General features: G+C 39.4%; 2 protein-coding genes across 4 annotated transcripts; one reads left to right on the plus strand and one right to left on the minus strand.

Moving 5' to 3' along the window:
- Positions 1-148: 148 nt before the first annotated feature.
- Positions 149-5357, plus strand: znf367 (zinc finger protein 367). The gene is made up of 5 exons (XM_042102232.1): positions 149-1473; positions 2311-2461; positions 2657-2776; positions 2869-3007; positions 3558-5357. Exons 1-5 carry the CDS (start codon positions 1198-1200, stop codon positions 3808-3810), a joined length of 939 nt encoding a protein of 312 aa, XP_041958166.1. The 5' UTR covers positions 149-1197; the 3' UTR covers positions 3811-5357.
- A 1173-nt stretch (positions 5358-6530) lies between these two features.
- On the minus strand, positions 6531-12439 carry slc35d2 (solute carrier family 35 member D2). Of its 3 annotated transcripts, XR_006033711.1 has the most exons (13): positions 12235-12439; positions 11946-11979; positions 11765-11851; positions 11470-11537; positions 11190-11261; positions 10915-10983; positions 10016-10118; positions 9668-9760; positions 8480-8547; positions 7907-7985; positions 7211-7293; positions 6808-7024; positions 6531-6650 (listed from the first exon to the last, which is right to left on the minus strand). XR_006033711.1 is itself a non-coding variant. In XM_042101976.1 (12 exons), exons 1-12 carry the CDS (start codon positions 12363-12365, stop codon positions 6868-6870), a joined length of 1044 nt encoding a protein of 347 aa, XP_041957910.1. In that variant the 5' UTR covers positions 12366-12439; the 3' UTR covers positions 6531-6867. The 3 variants fall into 3 exon arrangements, 2 of the variants coding, with proteins under 2 accessions (XP_041957910.1, XP_041957912.1); XM_042101976.1 differs by having other exon boundaries at positions 6531-7024; XM_042101978.1 differs by having other exon boundaries at positions 6531-7024; positions 12334-12429.
- Positions 12440-17823: the final 5384 nt, after the last annotated feature.

Genomic DNA, 17823 nt, shown 5'->3' on the forward strand with positions numbered 1-17823 from the left:
TAGGCTATACCTCATTTCAGTTACACGTGAGACACGTGTGCCTACACGATACATGCGTTGCCTTCAAACAAACCGGACACATTTTGTAGCATCCTCCTCTGCCGTTGCGTTTATGTGTCCTTGACCACACCGAATTTGTGTGCAGGTATAAAATGGACGTTTAGTGCTAAAAATACGAGGAAAACATTTTGGCGATTGAGATTGTGCTTCTTCAACCAACGCAGATCACATGGAGAGTGCGCTTCTATAGGCTATAGGCTACCGATTTAAACCAAGTTTCACAATCAGAAGGCACAGTAGGCCTCTATTATTTTGATATTCGAATTAACAGAACTATTATTAGCCTAGGCCTACCTTTCCGATTATAGAGTGTATAGTTGTTTGCCACTGATTATGAACCATGCATGGACCCACATGCTTATTCAGTTCACTTTCAGTTCTCGAAATGTCATTCTGTTGACTATCCGTCTTTCATTTTGTCCGTTTCATTTCGCAACTTTGGCGCCGTCTCCCCATCCCCCTTCCCTTTAAATTAACCAAAATATCAGAAACTTTCGTTGCACTGCGCGGGAGAAACTGATATGCTCTCGTTCACTGGTTAATTTTTCTGAACATTCGCTTCTGTTGGACGGAGCCCTTGTCAATCTAAAGGGGCGTGTATCAGAACATTTGAAAATCATTGGATAAGGAAGCCCATTGAAAGCCGGATATTACGAATATTCTAAACTTGTTATTGGTTACTGTGTATCACAGAAGCACACATTTAATAGGTTCTTTCCGCTACAGCGAAGGGGTGTTCTTTAACAATCTCGAAGTTGATTCGCTGAACAGACCGCCCGAGCGCGATTTGTAACGCGGGAAAAGTGGTTCAGTATCCGGCGGACAATTTTCATTCGACAGAGCAGAGAACAGTCGAGATAGAATGTTATTATCTAGCATTTAGGAAAACCCCGATACACAGCGCACCTTTACTTAATTCTGGAAATGAATGATTTTTGTGAAGCTGATCAAGGATTTCAGGAATACTTCGCTATTCGTCTTGTGTGGATGGAGAATACTTTCTGGAGGGCGTGAATTTTGCAAGAGTTAACTTTTAATCTTTTTAAGCAGCGTTATTTTTCCATTGGCGTAGGCTATTTTAAAGCTAATTTTCACTTCAAATTTATTAGGGAAGTAAAGTTAGTAAAGATTGCCACGATGGCAGAGAGCAATTCTCCTCAAGTGATTTTTTGCAACGATTCACCAAAACGAGTGCTGGTGTCTGTCATCAAGACCACCCCTATAAAACCCAAGACTGACTCACTTATGCCAACAAGTCCAGGTTTCAGCGACTTTATGGTATACCCATGGAAATGGGGAGAGAATGCGCATAACGTTACCCTCAGCCCCGGCTCAGGGGCCGGGCCCGCCTCGCCTACCCAGAGTTGCTCCACGGGCGAGACTGACCACGCTGCTTGTCCTGAGCACATAAAGGTGGGTTTTACAGTTATGGTACACTGACAAACTCAGTAACACCTCTGAAATTATTGTCAGACTTATGAAAATGTTATTTTAAGAGTAAGATATTGGATTATGGCCTATTCAATATGGAACGACAAAGAGCGAAGAGTGGATTTCAGTTTTTAATCGTTTAAGACATGCATTTATTGTAGCCCATTTTTTTTAAACGAATGGACTAAAATAATCCGATATGACTGTGCTGTACAGTTTAGTAGGCCTACTATAGGCCAAAAGTATAGAAGTGCGGGAAATAAAGGCTTGCTCCATCATCGTAATTAAATGCCGGATTATTGCCTTAAAGTGCTCTAGACTTTGTTATAAGGTTTATATGTCTCTATATACGTATACATTTGTATACGTATATGTTTATGCATATAGAGGAAACGCGTTCATATGAACAAGGTGGATTTTAAACCCCTCTAACTTCCTACTGTAGCAGCTGTCCTCGCATGACGTTTCTGCGCGCGCCAAAATCCCAACCGGAAATGTTCAACAATAATCTTTTTAAAACGTCTCAAAAATGTGTAGATGTCAAGTGTATCCTTCTTTGGAATGTATAATTTGCTTTATTGCTCTGCACAAAAATGAATGTGGTTTTATCGGCTGTGTAGTATCAATACAATTACAGTCCTATGGCTGTTATACATTTTCTACAGGGCGGGGTTCTCTTTGCGTTTGTTTTACTGGTAGTTTCTTTGGGTTGAATAAGCCATTATGCATATATAGCTGACACAGAATCTATTTATTATTCAGTCACTAGTAGTTCAAGTCATAATGACTTGCTCATACTTTACCCTTTCGTGTTCTTAGGATGGCATGCGCCGTGGCCGTCCGCGCGCTGACACGGTACGAGAGCTGATCTCAGAGGGCGAAAACTCCTCTAGCAGAATCCGCTGCAACATCTGCCACCGTGTGTTCCCCCGGGAGAAATCACTACAGGCTCACAAGCGTACGCACACAGGTGAGCAACAGCACAACTTTGTGGAAAGTATGGTTAAAACATCTTAGTGCTAAATATAAAAACAGCTGTATTGCTATTAAGGTGTTATTAAAAACAAAGTAATAGCTTAGTGTGCTATATACAACACTAGAGGCTTTTTCATGAGAATTGAATAACCCCTTCTCATCATAACTTATGTGAATCTTTGTCATTCAGGGGAGAGACCTTACCTCTGTGACTACCCGGGTTGTGGAAAGGCTTTTGTCCAGAGTGGTCAGCTGAAGACACACCAGCGCCTTCATACAGGAGAAAAGCCATTTGTCTGCTCAGAGAAGGGTGAGGGGCCCTACACCTGTTTCCCTTTGATGTGATGTTTTCAATAATGAATGTGTACTGAGTGTCAGAATGTATTTCATGCTCTTGTCCAGGTTGTGGTAGTCGCTTCACCCATGCCAACCGGCACTGCCCCAAACACCCATATGCACGCCTTAAGAGAGAAGAACCAACCATGAGCCCAGGGAAGGCCCAAAGCGTGGACGACAAGGCTGTTGCAGAGTGGCTAGCCAAGTGAGTGCACATATCTATACACACACACACACACACACACACACACACACACACACACACTCAAACATACACAATTAAGGCAAGTGCAATGTGAGTGACACCAGGGGCCTAATTTCATTGACGGGCAACAAGCAAAGCAAGGTGCAAAGTTTTTTGCACATAATTCCTTTGTTACCACGGGTTACCACGGGTGGTGCCCTTGAGCAGGACTCCTGAGTTCCCCCTAGGAGACTCGTTTTGGATAAAAGTGCCAGCCAAATCAATAATGATAAAGACAAAGTCATCTTGTGGGGTGAGGGAGTATTGCACTGACCCATACTTAGGATCTTTCTCATGGTATTAATGTCAATTATTACAATGATTTTGTGATGTTATTAAATTAGCCTTAATTAGTTAATGCGTGGCAGACTTTGCTTGTTGGCCCTAGTTTCCAATGTTCAGTCATAGAGATACACTCACAGATTTTTGAGGTCAGTGCTTACTTTTCAGTTCAATGGTAATGTTAAATGTTGTTACACATGTAATAAAGCCTCTTTCTCCCATTTCTCAGATATTGGCAGACCCGTGAACAGCGTGTCCCCCCACCCACCAAGGGCAAACCAGGCGGAAAGGGGACCTTGGAGGACCAGGAGCAGCAGGACCCTCTGGAATTCCTGCAGTCAGATGAGGAAGAGGATGAGACCCCTCCAGAGGAAGAGAAGTCCAGCACTGGTGGGGCAGCTAGACGCCGTCTTCAGGAGCAACGAGAGCGTCTGCATGGGGCACTGGCCCTCATCGAGCTGGCCAACAACCTGTCTCCATGAGTCCCCAATGTACCCTGTACACTCGCCCGCCCAAGGGTGGAACCTAAGCTAAAAGCACCTTATTTCCGCTTCCAGTTGTACTCGTATTTTAGAGCTGCTATGACGGTAGATGTCATTATTGTTATCATTATATGAAGAATGTTCTCTGCCGTGTTTCAAAGAGAGAGAAAGAGAGAGAGGGAGTAGGAAGAGAGAGGAAAACATGTTTTGGTTGGTGTGTTTGTGTTATTTTGCACTTTTTGTTGTAACGAGTTTTCGTGCTTTGTTTTCAGTCGTTTTGTTCTGTGATTTTAGCGGTCTGACAGTGTGCAAAGTGTATTTCTGTGTACATACATGAGTTTGCGTGGAAAAAAATACAGGGCATGTTCAGATGTCAGTAGGAAGAGTAGTGGCCACTTTTGATGGTAAATTTATGTTGAGAGTCCGTACAGGTGGTGGTAATAGAGGGGAGGAAACAGAATGGCGATCCAGGAGAGTCCCAGATTGGCTACTGTCTTTTATATTAAAAGCTAGCTATCTTACAGAAATCAACCAATCTCTTAATGGACACACATCTTTTCTGTGCACTTATTTTGGTTTGTCTTTATTATTTAACACTCTCATGTGGATCATTTAACGCCCCACCTTTTTTTTCTTTTCGCTTGAGGTGTCAGATTCAGGCCTTTACATTAATAAGGAAAGTCAGCAGGGATTTTTTTTGTTTTGGTTGCTCACCGGGACTGCTGTGGTTAGGAGATATGTTTTGCAAGTCTTACCCCACCCAACCCACCATAACGTAGATGAGTATCCCTAATCCCTATATACCACGCCCAGAATGGCTACCTGCCTGAAGCCCTCATTGGAAGATCATTCAATTTGCCCTAAGAAGTGGCAACAAGTGGTTGCTGGACTGAGGATTGTGAGGTACTGGTGCTTTTTTAACCACCGCCTCGTCCTGGCGGCTCTCTGTCTCTCATTGAACTGATTGCAAAGTGACCCTGAAAATTATCTACTGCTGTGTGAGGAAATGGCACTTATCTGTGACTTCAATAACCGAGGGTTTCACCAGACCAACATCCTCTCACGCTCTTTCCAGTCCTTCTCCCTGCAACACTACATGACAGGCCTCCAGGAATCAGCTCTGCGTTTGGGAAAAAGTCAACAAAACTAGCATAGCATGCAGCAGAAAGAGAAGCAGCGCAGATATGTTAGTTTGTGTTAATACTGGAAAACCCTTTGTATTGGCAATCAACACCAAATGAAGTCGATCTAAAGCTAAAGTAAAGATAAAATGATTTTAATCTTTTTTGACATTTAACTAAAGTTAATATATCAGAATCACTTTGAGATAGCAAAAACGGAATTATTTAGGAAGTGCTTACATCATTTTTTTGATGACAGAATGTAATACATGCAGGTCCTGGTAATTTCTGTTGTGTTTTAAGCAGAGAAGGCTCTTATTGTGTGGACCAGACAATGTAAATGGATTTTTTTCTACCCTCTTTTTGGCAACACATAGTACTAGTTAGTGCCTGTTGCTTCTCATTAAATATTATATCTAATTCTGATTTTGAGTGTGACTGATTTGTAGATGGTATAAATGTATTTCTTGAGTCTTGAATTGCATTGGATATCAGTTGAACTACAGCCTAATATTCCTTGTGAATACTGTATGTTATCATTACATCAACAGTAGATCTACATTCCTGGACTGATCAGATACACATATCTAATAAAATATACTGCTCAAAAAAATTAAAGGAACACTTACAGTTTCCCACAATTGTTAAAACCACCCTTTTCTCCATTCTCAAACTACATTCACAGAATGTCTGACAGTTCTTGCAAAATAAAACACTCACCTCAAAACCTCAAAAGTTACTTGTGCTCAGAACCAAACAGTGTCAGAGTACCGATCCAGTGTATGATTGAAGTGTTCCCTTAATTTTTTTGAGCAGTATAGTTTATCTGATCGTCAAATTGTAATAAGATAGTGAATGTAGGAGCTAGTTAAAAGAATTCTAGGGATTAGTCACAGGTCTCTGTTTCTCAAGGTCACCGAGTACTGTCTGTATGGAAAAAAACAAAAACAATCGATTCCACCTAACTCAAGTTACTGCAGCTACAGTAGTACACTCTGGGGACATGTTCATGAGCAAATATGAAAGCCTATTAGGTTGCATGCAATTGGAGAGACTATAGGTTAGTTGACCAGTCAGGTTTTGTCGTTATCATTTGCGTATGCAGGCTTTTGTACCCCATTTTTACCCAAGGTAGGCTATGAGGTAGATATTTTCATGAAGATCTCATTTTGATCTCTAATGTCAATTATACCTACAGTACATTTATAGTCTACCTCTAACAGGAGTTTATCAGCAGCAGTGGCAGTATGGGCTAAGCAAAGGAAGCAATACTATATTATATAAGCCAACATTTTAAAAAACGATGTGGATGGTCAAGGTTGGGTGCTTGTGCCTGCATTTGCCCCAGTAGTTTTATGTCTAGCAACTCCGCTGGGTCTATGTGATAAACAGAATGATAAACATAAACTGCTACAAACGGTTTAAATGTTTTATGCATCCTTCACTAAGCACATCCCTGCATAGTATACGGTTGTTGGCATTAGACAGTGCTGCTGGCACTGTCATAGAATGAGGCACTTAATTGTGTTCAAATAAACCTGTGCAGTTTATCACATTTTGTGCATACCAGTTCTCAATGAAATCACTACTCAGGTTGCATTACATTTTAAACATTTATTACATGGATGGACATGTATTTTTTCAAGGTAGTGTTTTAGCTGTAAGTCATATAAAAGAACATTATCTGTTGTTCAAAGGTCATACATATGTGCTCTTATAGACCCTTTCAACAATAAAAACAAAAACAATGCTTGAACGTTCTATTTGGGCCCCAATCTACTTCCTCTGCATTAAGATAACATATGGAATGTTAAAAAGGAAGTCTTGTGGGGCCAACTATGATGCTGGTAATGGAACTCTCTTGAAAGGGTCCATAAAAATAAATAATGTGCAGCTCCATGGGTGAAGGCTGTGGTGGAGAGAGGTCATTCTTAGGTCAGCAGGCATTGAGAGATCCACTCCTCCTTAGCCTGCTTTCACTGGCCTCCTCCTGTACTTGAGCTCTAACTTTGTCTTCTGTTGGACTGAGCATGGGATCAGCTGAGCTGTGGCTGTGGAATGTCAGGTAGGAGTATACCAGCCCACCTGCCATGCTGCAAGCAAGAGATCACCACTGTTCTTAGTGGAGATTTGTGTTGCATGTGATCTAGGCTATTTGAAGATCTATTTGAACACATGTATTCAGTTTAAGATACAAATTTGTAAACACACTAAAAAACATTAATTATGTTTTATTGAAAATATTATTATAAAGAAAATATATATTTTTAAAAACGTACCAGATATTCAACCCGATGAAATTGAGCCATGAAAACAGGTAATCACCTCCAACAAACATGCCAATGTAAGCCACTCCAACATTCTAAATGGGAGAGTCATACTGGATCACAATTCTAATGGGGATATACCCTTATTTCAGTTTGGTTTTGTTACTATGCAATTCATTATTAAGAAATCAATCAACTATTACTGTATAATGCATATATTATTGAAATGTTTCATACACAATGTGCTACCGGTCAGGGCCAGGAATCTTAAATAATATGCATACAGATATTAGAAACACACTGCATTGACACTGCTTCACAAAGCTCCAAATTTGGCAGCAGATAAGCATGTTTGGTATCTATTTGATAGGGACAGTGTTCATTAATCAAAGCTCTGGATGGGCTATTTTTCACCTGCTGTCACTATAAATAATGTAAAAAAGTAAATTTGTCACACTCCTCTAAAAACATGTTTTGTTTGTTTTGTTTTGTTAAATGTGCTCATTCACTGTTCTTTGTGTCTTTAAAGGGTCCTAAGATTTAATTCCATCTGAATGCAATATTTGAGTTTTCAGTCTGAAGCAGTACCCCAACTTGTTCTTACTACAGTATATTGTTATACTATATTTATAAACGTTCCATTCTATACACAAGTAAAATCACTGAAATACAAGAGTAAGGATTTGACCATGTCATTTCAGCATGTACCTTAATGGCACCAACCACCGCTGTGGTGAGAGCACTGTTGTAGTGGCTGCACAACACGATGGAATACATCAGAATGAATCTGCAACGCAAACATGGATCACACACCACCATGTCAGATGTGCGCAAACAGCAAAGCCTCACTGTCCTTTTCTGCTGCTATAGAGTCCCTGGTACTGGTCAGCAGTTCCAGGAAGTCGCATTCAAATGAATCTGACAGGAAATTGTATATATCCCATATAAATAACCAGTCAGATTTATATATATATGTGTGTAATGATAAAAAATGTACGCTAAAGGGGCGGTGGTAGTGTAGTGGCTAAGGAGCTGGGTTAGCGTGCAGTAGCCTGAAAGTTGTCGGTTCAATTCCCGGCTTCCACCGTTGTGCCCTTGAGCAAGGCACTTAACCCCAAGTTGCTCCGGGGACAATGTGATCCCTTGTAATATAGCTGACATATGTAAGTCACTTTGGTCAAGAAGTGTCTGCTAAATGTAATGTAATGTAATGTAATGTAATGTAAAATGTACAGCATGTAACAATAGCAATGACTCTGCATGTGGCTTGATAGGGCTCACCCCATGACAGAGGACATCAGGAAGCAAACGATGAATGTCAGGTTGTACCAGTCTTTAAAAGCAACAGCCTGGCAAGAAACAAACCATCAAGAAATACACAACCTCTCCACAGTATCACAGCAACATAGTACAGATAAGCTTTTTGTAAATGGTTAGGTTTACTTAGCATTAATTCTTCGTTTAATTCGCTGTGCAGCTGTCACACTCTCTACGTCAACATATCTGCACTACAAAATGTGATTGCTTTACAGCATGTTTAATTGGAATAAAGGAAAAATATAGGCTGTCTGTCATAGCCAAACCATTTGGATTTGATTATGGGGTGTGTCTCAACATGGCTTGGAAGCCAGCCCAAATTTCCCCTGCCCACAAAATTGTCAAATACATTGATTGCCATTTTCTGTTTGTCTTTTAAAGTTGGTGCACTGTCATCATCTTGTATAACAGACACGATAATGAAATCTTAACATCTCGCTTCTCCAATGGTGGGGATTTTGTTGTAAACAAAATCAGCTCAAGCACGCTCAAGTGACTTGGATGACTGCTTCACTGTTGCTCATCTGTCTATCATCGTATAAAGCCTGCCCAAACTATGTGATTGACCAGGATACATCTTAACCGGGCATATAGACATCTCAATAGAGTGTCTCTAGACCTCATTTCCTGTAGTGGGCCTTTTGTGGGTGGGGTTCATTCGGGCTTGCTTACAGGCTAGGAAAAAAAGAGATCACGCCTCAATCAGCTGGTCTCAGTCAGCTGATCTCACCCAGCTAAAACCCTCCTGTGCCTACAATTTTCTAAAGCTGTTCAGGGCACCTTATTTAAAATGGTTCACCCTACCACTTCCCCTGCAAGCCACTTTGCAAACCACCTCCACCCTACCTGGGGTGGGAGGGTCTTGCTGTTACTGTCTTTGCCTTTTAGGCTTTCCATGTATGGGCAGGGAGGAAGGGCAGGGTGGCCCCAGATCAGAGCCATATGGCCAAAGATAACTTATTGCAAACATACTCTGTAATGAACTGAAACGGGTCCAGACTGAACTTAAGTTTACGATGTACGACTATGGGAATGAAGGACAAGAAGGAGCATGTAATGGACAGAGTCCACTAAAAATGGTTCAACTATAACAATTTATTCTAAAATATGTCCAACAAAACAATAGATGTCCCTTCACTGGTCCACACATACCTTCTGCAAGTCACCAGTGTAAGCGCTCAGTAACAGTGTTGGGACGATAATAATTAGTGCGTTGTAGAAAAGCACTCCATATTTACCCAGACCCTACAGAAAGAGAGACATGGATGTTTATTTTTCTAGAAACAGACACAAACAAATATATTCTACAAATATACTGAAAGATAATCTCCATTCACAATTTGTACTGAAATATCTTTTAATGCTTTAAATAACTTTATTCATTTCACTATTGTCATTTCTTCTGGAGTAATGCCAGTATAAGGAAGAACCGTATCTAAATTCAAAGGGTTCTTAAGGCAAGTTGTGAAATGCAATTAATTAAATGAATAAATGAAACACCTCAGAACCTAGTTTCTTCTTAGTGTAAACACCACTGGAAGCTGTGAAGACATCGTTGAGCAGAATGAAAGCATATCCCTCTGCATCAAAGGCTAGATCAGAGCTACAGTGAGATAATGGGAAAGAAAACATTTTGTGGCTTTAGAGAACATAAAACAATCTAAAACAGCTGACCATGGAAAATGTTGAACACTGATACAAAACTAAATTAGTCCAGAGTGAGCCATGTTTTCATGTGACCAAAACTGGGGCATCACCATAAGTTGTCAACTGTCTATGGCAAAACTATGGAGCCCCTACTGCACCTGAATAAGAGTACAGTTCCATGTCAAATCAGCCTAGGAAATCGCCACGTTTCATTTTCTTATTACACTTTCTAACTTGAGAGGAGTCAAGTTTTAAATTGGAACATTACCGGAAACCTTAGTCACTTTTAAACGTGATGCTAGCAGGCGAGAAGCTAATGGTCTAATCAGATTCAATGATCTATGCTAGGCTGGAGCTAAAACTGGTATTGCCAGACTCAGATAACGGCTGGATGAACTGGAGAAAGGTAAAAATCAATTGTTTAACTCAATGGGAGGTGGAAAATGAGTGTAATTCCTCAAATGGTGGAAAATCCCTTTAACTGTAATGGGAAAGGAGCTTGAATTGGATGGAACAAAATACAGTTTATTTATCTAAGTACGCTGAAGACTGGAGACACGGCCTCTATGTTCAACTGCGACACAGCCCAGTGATCTAATGCATCAGTCATTTAAGTCAACGTCATTCTCTTGGGAGACTGGGAGAGACCATGAAAAACACACACATGCGCGCACACACACACACACACACACGCGTGCACACACACACACACACACACACACACACACACACACACACACACACAAACTCACCCTGCTGCCACCACAGCTCCAAAGACTATGGCAAATACACTGGACACCAAACTCTTGGGAAATGTTTTCCTATGGAGGAGAACCAAACACACACAAAACTGAAACCTACACACAAAACTAATAAACCTACTAAGAGGTTCAATGAAGCACTGCTATTGACAAACTACTATTGCTTTACACATTTAATTGTTTTATTTAATTTTTAAATGCATTACTTTTACTGCCTTGCTAAATAAAGATTACTAATACTCCTATTACTAAACAAATGGACACACCTTAGTATTATGGATTCCAGAACCATGGTCATCAGTATAGTGAATTTTCTTAGTACTGTGAACATAGGTAAACTGTGAAACAGAAAGAAAGGGGGATTGTGGCTTAGGGACTTTGTAAAAGTAATGAAGGAACAATAAAGTGACTTTATCAAGTATGAAAGATGACTAGACACAGGAGTTAAGGCACAGACAGAGCGCATAGTAAAAGGAGAGATGCATAGAGGAAGGAAGAGGGAGATGGTTGTTGGTGTGGCAACAAAGAACATTTAAATGAAGTCACCTTAATTTCTTAGTGCTTGCCAGGCCTGTAAGGTGATTCCCCATGTACAGCAGGGGAAGAGGAAATATCTATGTGAACAAGCAAGATTTTCTTCTAGCATGTTAGTTTTGCATGCATATTACACTAAACAACAAATAAGGCATTCATCACAAGAGGCATTGATCAACTGGGCTAATATTCTTTTGTAGCCCAAGCCTTGAAATTCTTAAGTCATATTATAGACCTACACAAGCACACATGAGAACACACAAACACACGGGGCCAGCACACCCCATAGACTGACCCTCTAAATTACCTTTCTAAATATACTTTTGTCCAAGCCTTGGAAATGAATTAAGTGGAGAGCTTTGCCGGCATACAGAATAATAATGGTCATCGCCATCTGAAAAGAAGAATAATTCAGACGCGATTTCACAAAGGTTTCACCTGTACGCACTTAATGACCTAAATCAACAAATGCAGTCGACAAGACAGACCTGTCCAATTCCAAGGAACATGAATGACGGGAATCTAAGAGAGAGAGAGACGTTGTGGAATTATTAGAAGAGCCAATCTAGATGAAATGCAACGCGATAGTGGATTAGCCAACCGTTATTTTCTTCAGTGAAACGTTACAGGCTCAAAATGCATTCGAAGTTTCTCTTTTCTACCGACCATTAGCCTACGTAAATGAGGCTGCCAATCTTGGAAACGATTAGCCTACGGAAGTTTAAGGCTAAACTTCGGAGAAGAGGGAAACGCGGTCAGAAAGTAAAACGGGCCTACCTGTAGTTCGTCAAGACAATCTTATTTACAACGATTATTAAAAAGGAGCTAAGAGCATAGAATACGGCTGATAAGACTTTTAATAATCTTGGTTCTTGCCATTTAGACACGGGCATCGCGTTCAGCGTCATGTCTATCGCAGTTGAACGCGCTGTAGTCAAGAGAGGGGATAGCCTACGCTCTGTCAGCTTTCATCGTTCACGTTTTTTTTTGAAAGGACTGTTTGACAAGTGGGCGTTCTCAGTAGCCTACTCGATATGTTGGCCAGTGTTTTTACCACACGTTGTACAGGCCGCAACACGAGCGTGTTGAAGGTTGCGCAGATGTGCCGCTGGATTGGGGGGAAAACATACGTTTGCCCAAAATTGTAGGTGATTGAAATCCCAGTTCACGAAATTGCTTTCAAACGTGACTGTCGTTTTGCACATCCGTCCATCTTTCTTTTAGGCCATTATTATAATAATTAAATGCCAAACTTTTGTTTATGAAATTATAAAGTATCTATTTTAAGCCTACCGACAACAAAGTTTATTGCCTAGTAGGACTAATCCATATTCTGCATGATTCCTATTCAGGTCTAAAGGTTAGCCTACTCTTCACAATGGTTGGTGGTTGCGTGACCATAGATGTAAACAGACCTTTCTTGGTGTTGCCCTGAAAGATGCTACCATATCCACTAGAGGGCAGACTGTGTATGTCTAGCAAGAAATGCCCGTGTCATATCCTCATGTGCTCTGGCCATAGACTGTATTATATAGAACATATAGGCCTACAGTCTATGGCTCTGGCTGGTAGGCATAGCTAACAAGAGAGCAGATAGCTAGCAAACGTTCAGAAAAAGTCCTGTTGGCAAATTTGAGGAAAAGTCGGTAAAGGTGCTATTTCAGACAATTTGAGGGTGCTGAATTAAAAAAAAAAAAAATTCCAAGCTCAATTTTGAGTTTTAAGCTTGATAATTACCATAATTCACATACTTTTTGGTTTTGCCATTAGATATCATAGGAATTGCAAAAAATAAGGCATTAATATACTCTTAATGTATCAGATATGTTGTAGGACAGGACAGGAATTACCCCAATGACCCTCAAGTAGCAAATGAAAACAAGCTAAAATTTAAATATAAATTGAAATAATAGCTAAAATTCAGTATGACGTTTAGAAATAAAATAGATTCCTTGATAATAAATTGATAGAATAGCAGGTGACTGCTCATTTTTCTGTAGAAAGTTCTTTGTCACTAACTATTACGAACAGTTGTCAGTCTTTACAGAGGATTTACACGTTTTTTTTTTGTTTTTTTTTTACTGTAAAGGCGACTGTGCTTGCCTAGTTAAAAACATCTCACTGGTGCTCTTTCCTATCATTCAAATTCCACCATGCAGAAAAATGGAAGAGTGTGCATGTTTGAGGAGTGCTGAAGAGTGCTATGGCGATTGCATTATTTGCAAAAAATTTAGACAAGATATCCTTTATAGTGCAACAAAAAGAAACATTCTCCAGTGCATCATTACTGCATATGATGCTGAAGTGGACCTAGGACAAATCCTCAGCTATGAACTGATTAATGTCCCTGTTCTGTAGCTATTGCAGATAGCGATGGTAATTTGTGAGGTGGAAATAGGATTATTATAGGAGGATCGGAGGCTCTACCACCAACAAGTGATGCTGCTCAATGGCATATTAGAAGAGCACATTATCAAGCTATGGAGGCAAGCACATATACCAAATCCAGTGTTACTAGAAGTCAAATGTTTTTTACTTGTCGGTTGTTGCTGACGGTAGATGCAGTTCTGCATTAGGCTTATTCCCGCTATCTAAGTTCATATGTACTGTAGGATATATTCTGAGTTGAAGGTTATCTGTGCAACTTGTTATTGTGATGAAATGCATTAAACACCACATGAGTGACTCACTATGTTAGCAATAAAAATATGGTGGTGTTTTGATTAAAATTTCCGAGTTTATTACATGTTAACTGTAATCATGTTCCCATTAAATAAGTTAATAAACTATAGTATCGCTTCTTTAATGCACATGTATTTAGAGACACAGAAACACTTTTATTTGGTTTTAGTGATTACTTATGAAATCAATCCAATTTAGGGAAAAATAAGCAAAACAAATCTTATCTTATGTTAATTAGCTGATTATGCGCTTAGAACTCAGAATTGAGCTTGGTAAACAAAAAATTCAGAATCAGCACCCTCAAATTCAAAATTCTCCTCAAATTTGCCATCAGAAGTTCTCTTCTGTGAAGCTGCTCTCCCTCTAATAGGCTGTGCCCATAATCGAGAGAGCCTTGCTCCATTTTCACTTTTACTTGTCCATATCAATGACAATGTCGAGGTCAATTTATTTATATAGCACATTTTTAAAAAATATAAATGTATATTTAAAAATAAAATATTATCATTGTAAAAACAATACAAAGTAGATCCTAAATTTAAATAATAGTAATAGTCAAGTCAAGTCAAATTTATTTATATACACAGAGGTCATTCAACGTAGCCTAATGTGCTTTGCAAGCAAACAGTAATAACAAATAAAAGCATAGAAGGGCAATAGTCAAAGAATAGTTGAAAAGGTAAAGATCATAATAAAAAAGCCTAGGAAAGTGTTTTTCATGTTTTATCAGATTAAGAGGTCACTGATGACTCTTCATCTCCACCTTTTTTAGTGTTCTTATAATAGGACCTGAGGATGCATGATGTTTTCTCTCTCAGTGTCACCATGCCTTCAAAACCTTTCCCTTCTGTGAAACATATGTCATTCCCGTACCGCTCCCTCAGTTTAGCTTTCAGATACTGATTACTGAATGGAATGGAATCAAATACTCTTTCATGTTAGATCCAAGTACAGAGACAGTCAACTGTTTTTAATTGTGTGCATTTCTGCAAGACACTCCGCTGTTCGTTTAGAAGATATGGGTTACCTTGCACTGCTGCCTGTGGAACGTGTCAAAATGAACAATGTGACAATCCACACAAGTTCCTTTCAGAGGAGTCAGAGGATGATGAATAATGATATAATAATTATTTCTGATCTACTTATGCATATAGTTTAAGATTCAGTTTAATTAGCTCCCCCCTAATGATAGATGCCAACAATTATTGATCTACACAAATATACAATGCATGCCTATACAGTACACCAGTTAAGACATGTCTTATCTTCCTCCATGCAATGGAGATGGTTAATAATCCTGTATTGCATTTGCTCTGTATTAAAACGCATTGATTTTAATTTATGGCTGAAAAAGGTAGAGCATTGAAACATTTTCAATTTTAACATTTAAAATCCTATTCTTGTTTAATTTGACCATCATTTGATATCAATTTCACCCCTGTAGGCTGAATAGTAATTGAGATATAGCCATTCTAACCTGTTGACAGCCATTTTGGCGGCCATTTTGAAAATGACCCCTTTCCCAAGGTCAGATTTTACTAGATTTTTAGTATGTTATTTAGCATGTCCAACAGTACCAGAATCCATAAAAAAAACCTTTTGCATCAATTTTTTTGACGTTGAACCCTACATTGACCCGCCTATAGGCAGAGTGTCTAAGACACATGTGGATGAGCTGAGATTCTGTACCGTTTTTTCAAGTGTTTCTTAGTCCATCAAGCTGAACTCTGACATCAAGTTGAGTTTTCCTATTTGTAGCTGGAAGTTCTGGATGTTGAATTAGTAATTGAGCAGATATGTTGAGTCTGATTTCGTCAATTTTACCTTTGAAAAAAGATGAAAACTCATTGAATTTATTAGTTGAGAGAAGTTCAGACGTTAATTGTGAGGGGGGATTTGTTAACTTCGACATTTGAAAATAGAGTGTTATTTGAACTTCTACTGATGATGTTAGAAAAGAAAGACTGTCTTTCCTTGCATATTTCAGAGTTATATGTGCGGAGCATCTCTTTATGGATTTCATAGTGGATCTGAAGTTTGTATTTATGCCATTTCCTTTTTTTCTTCCAACACTCTCTTTTTAGGAGTGCTGGATTTTGCTTCCATGGTGCTTTCTGTTTGTCCTTAACTGTCTTGAATTGTAATGGAGCAATGTCATCCATAACGTTTGCCAATTTTGTGATCAAATAAGTCAGTTGATGAAGCAACAATCAACAAACAGAAAAAAGGATGAAATACAAGGTAATAATCTAAAATCTAAAATATGGTATGGTGGTGGAAGTGGTGGGGGGGCTGTAGAGTAAGAGAGACAGGGGAGTTTGCTGTTATCAGAATTCAAAAAATGTAAGGCCATCCAGGCTTTGACATCATCAAAACAGTCTAAAAGAGGGGAGGGGGAGTCTTGACCTTTCAGAGGAAGGTAAATGTGGATATCATCTGCATAGCAGTGGAAGAGATTTTCTCATATTTTCTAAGGATGCCTAAAGGGAGCATACTGTAGAGGGCAAAGAGGATGGGTGCAAGAATGGCCGCTGTGAGATCTAACAGGATAAGCAACAGCATCACCAGCATCAGTAGCTAATAAAATGTCATTACAAACTCTTTTTCACAGCATTTTCTGTGCTGTGAAAGGGTTTAAAACCTGAACTGGACCTGAACTGAGACTGGAACACTTCAAAAATGCTTTGCGTTTCTATAAAAGATTGCAGCTGTGTAAGCACAAGTTTTGGTTACACTTTACTTGACAGTGTCGACATAAGAGTGACATGACACTGTCATGGACGTGTCATAAACAAGTCATAAACATTTATGACATAACGCTTCTGTTATTAAGTGACATTCGTTTTTTGTCACAACAAGTTAGGGTTAGGATTAGGGTTAGGTTTAGGGTTAGGTTTAGGTTTAGAGTTATGGTTAGGATTAGGGTTAAATTAGGATTAGGATTAGGGTTAGAGATTAGGATTAGGGTTAGGGTTAGGGTTAGGTTTCATGTGTCATGACAGTGTCATTTGTTCATGACAGTGTCATGTCATTCTTATGTCGATACTCTCAAGTAAAGTGTTACCCAACTTTTTCCAAGACCTTGGAAAGGGATAGGTTTTGGAAATGGGTCTAAAATGAGAGAGGACTGTAGTGTCTAGATTTGGCTTTTTAATCGGAGGCTGTAGCCTACTGTAGCATGTTTAAATATGGCCTTCATATTCATCAAATATTAGGCCTTCATCAGACCTGATGAAGGCCTAATCCTCATCCTCCCTTTCTATTGCATATTCAAACTGGGTTGGACCTAGAGGTCACTCCTTCTCTTTGTGTGTAACTTAAATTTGGTAGACTGTTTCTGTATAGTCAGAGAAGTCAGAGAATACTGAGAATCTGGTGAAATCCATGATGGGGTGAAACAAACATGTACTTCTCCCCTTGAGGGCCACTGGCCCCTCATTGAAAAGAATAAAGCCTGGATCCTGATCTTGCATTGTCCTGATTGAGTCTCAAGAGAAATATGGTAGTAAAAATATACTATCAGAGGTTAATTCCTCAGTGCTGCCCTTAAGCGGTGAGTCTTGATGAGATTTAACAGCAAGTTTGAAAGCTGTTGTAGTTTGTTCATTTGTAGCTTTATATGAACTTTTTCTCGTGTCCATAGTTAGTAAGGTTTAATATGTTGTGTTTGCTTGATTTTGTTTT

Source organism: Alosa sapidissima, chromosome 8, assembly GCF_018492685.1.
Source record: "Alosa sapidissima isolate fAloSap1 chromosome 8, fAloSap1.pri, whole genome shotgun sequence".
Lineage (NCBI taxonomy): Eukaryota > Metazoa > Chordata > Actinopteri > Clupeiformes > Clupeidae > Alosa > Alosa sapidissima.

Excerpts from the sequence above, each read along its gene's own strand:
- znf367 (XM_042102232.1), top strand. The coding sequence starts at position 1,198 with ATGGCAGAGAGCAATTCTCCTCAAGTGATTTTTTGCAACGATTCACCA. Across the intron at positions 1,474-2,310 it reads CTTGTCCTGAGCACATAAAG|GATGGCATGCGCCGTGGCCG; the intron begins GTGGGTTTTACA and ends TCGTGTTCTTAG. Across the intron at positions 2,462-2,656 it reads TCACAAGCGTACGCACACAG|GGGAGAGACCTTACCTCTGT; the intron begins GTGAGCAACAGC and ends TTTGTCATTCAG.
- slc35d2 (XM_042101976.1), bottom strand. The coding sequence starts at position 12,365 with ATGACGCTGAACGCGATGCCCGTGTCTAAATGGCAAGAACCAAGATTA. Across the intron at positions 11,538-11,764 it reads ACAAAAGTATATTTAGAAAG|ATATTTCCTCTTCCCCTGCT; the intron begins GTAATTTAGAGG and ends TTGTTCACATAG. Across the intron at positions 7,986-8,479 it reads CTGATGTCCTCTGTCATGGG|ATTCATTCTGATGTATTCCA; the intron begins GTGAGCCCTATC and ends TTTGCGTTGCAG.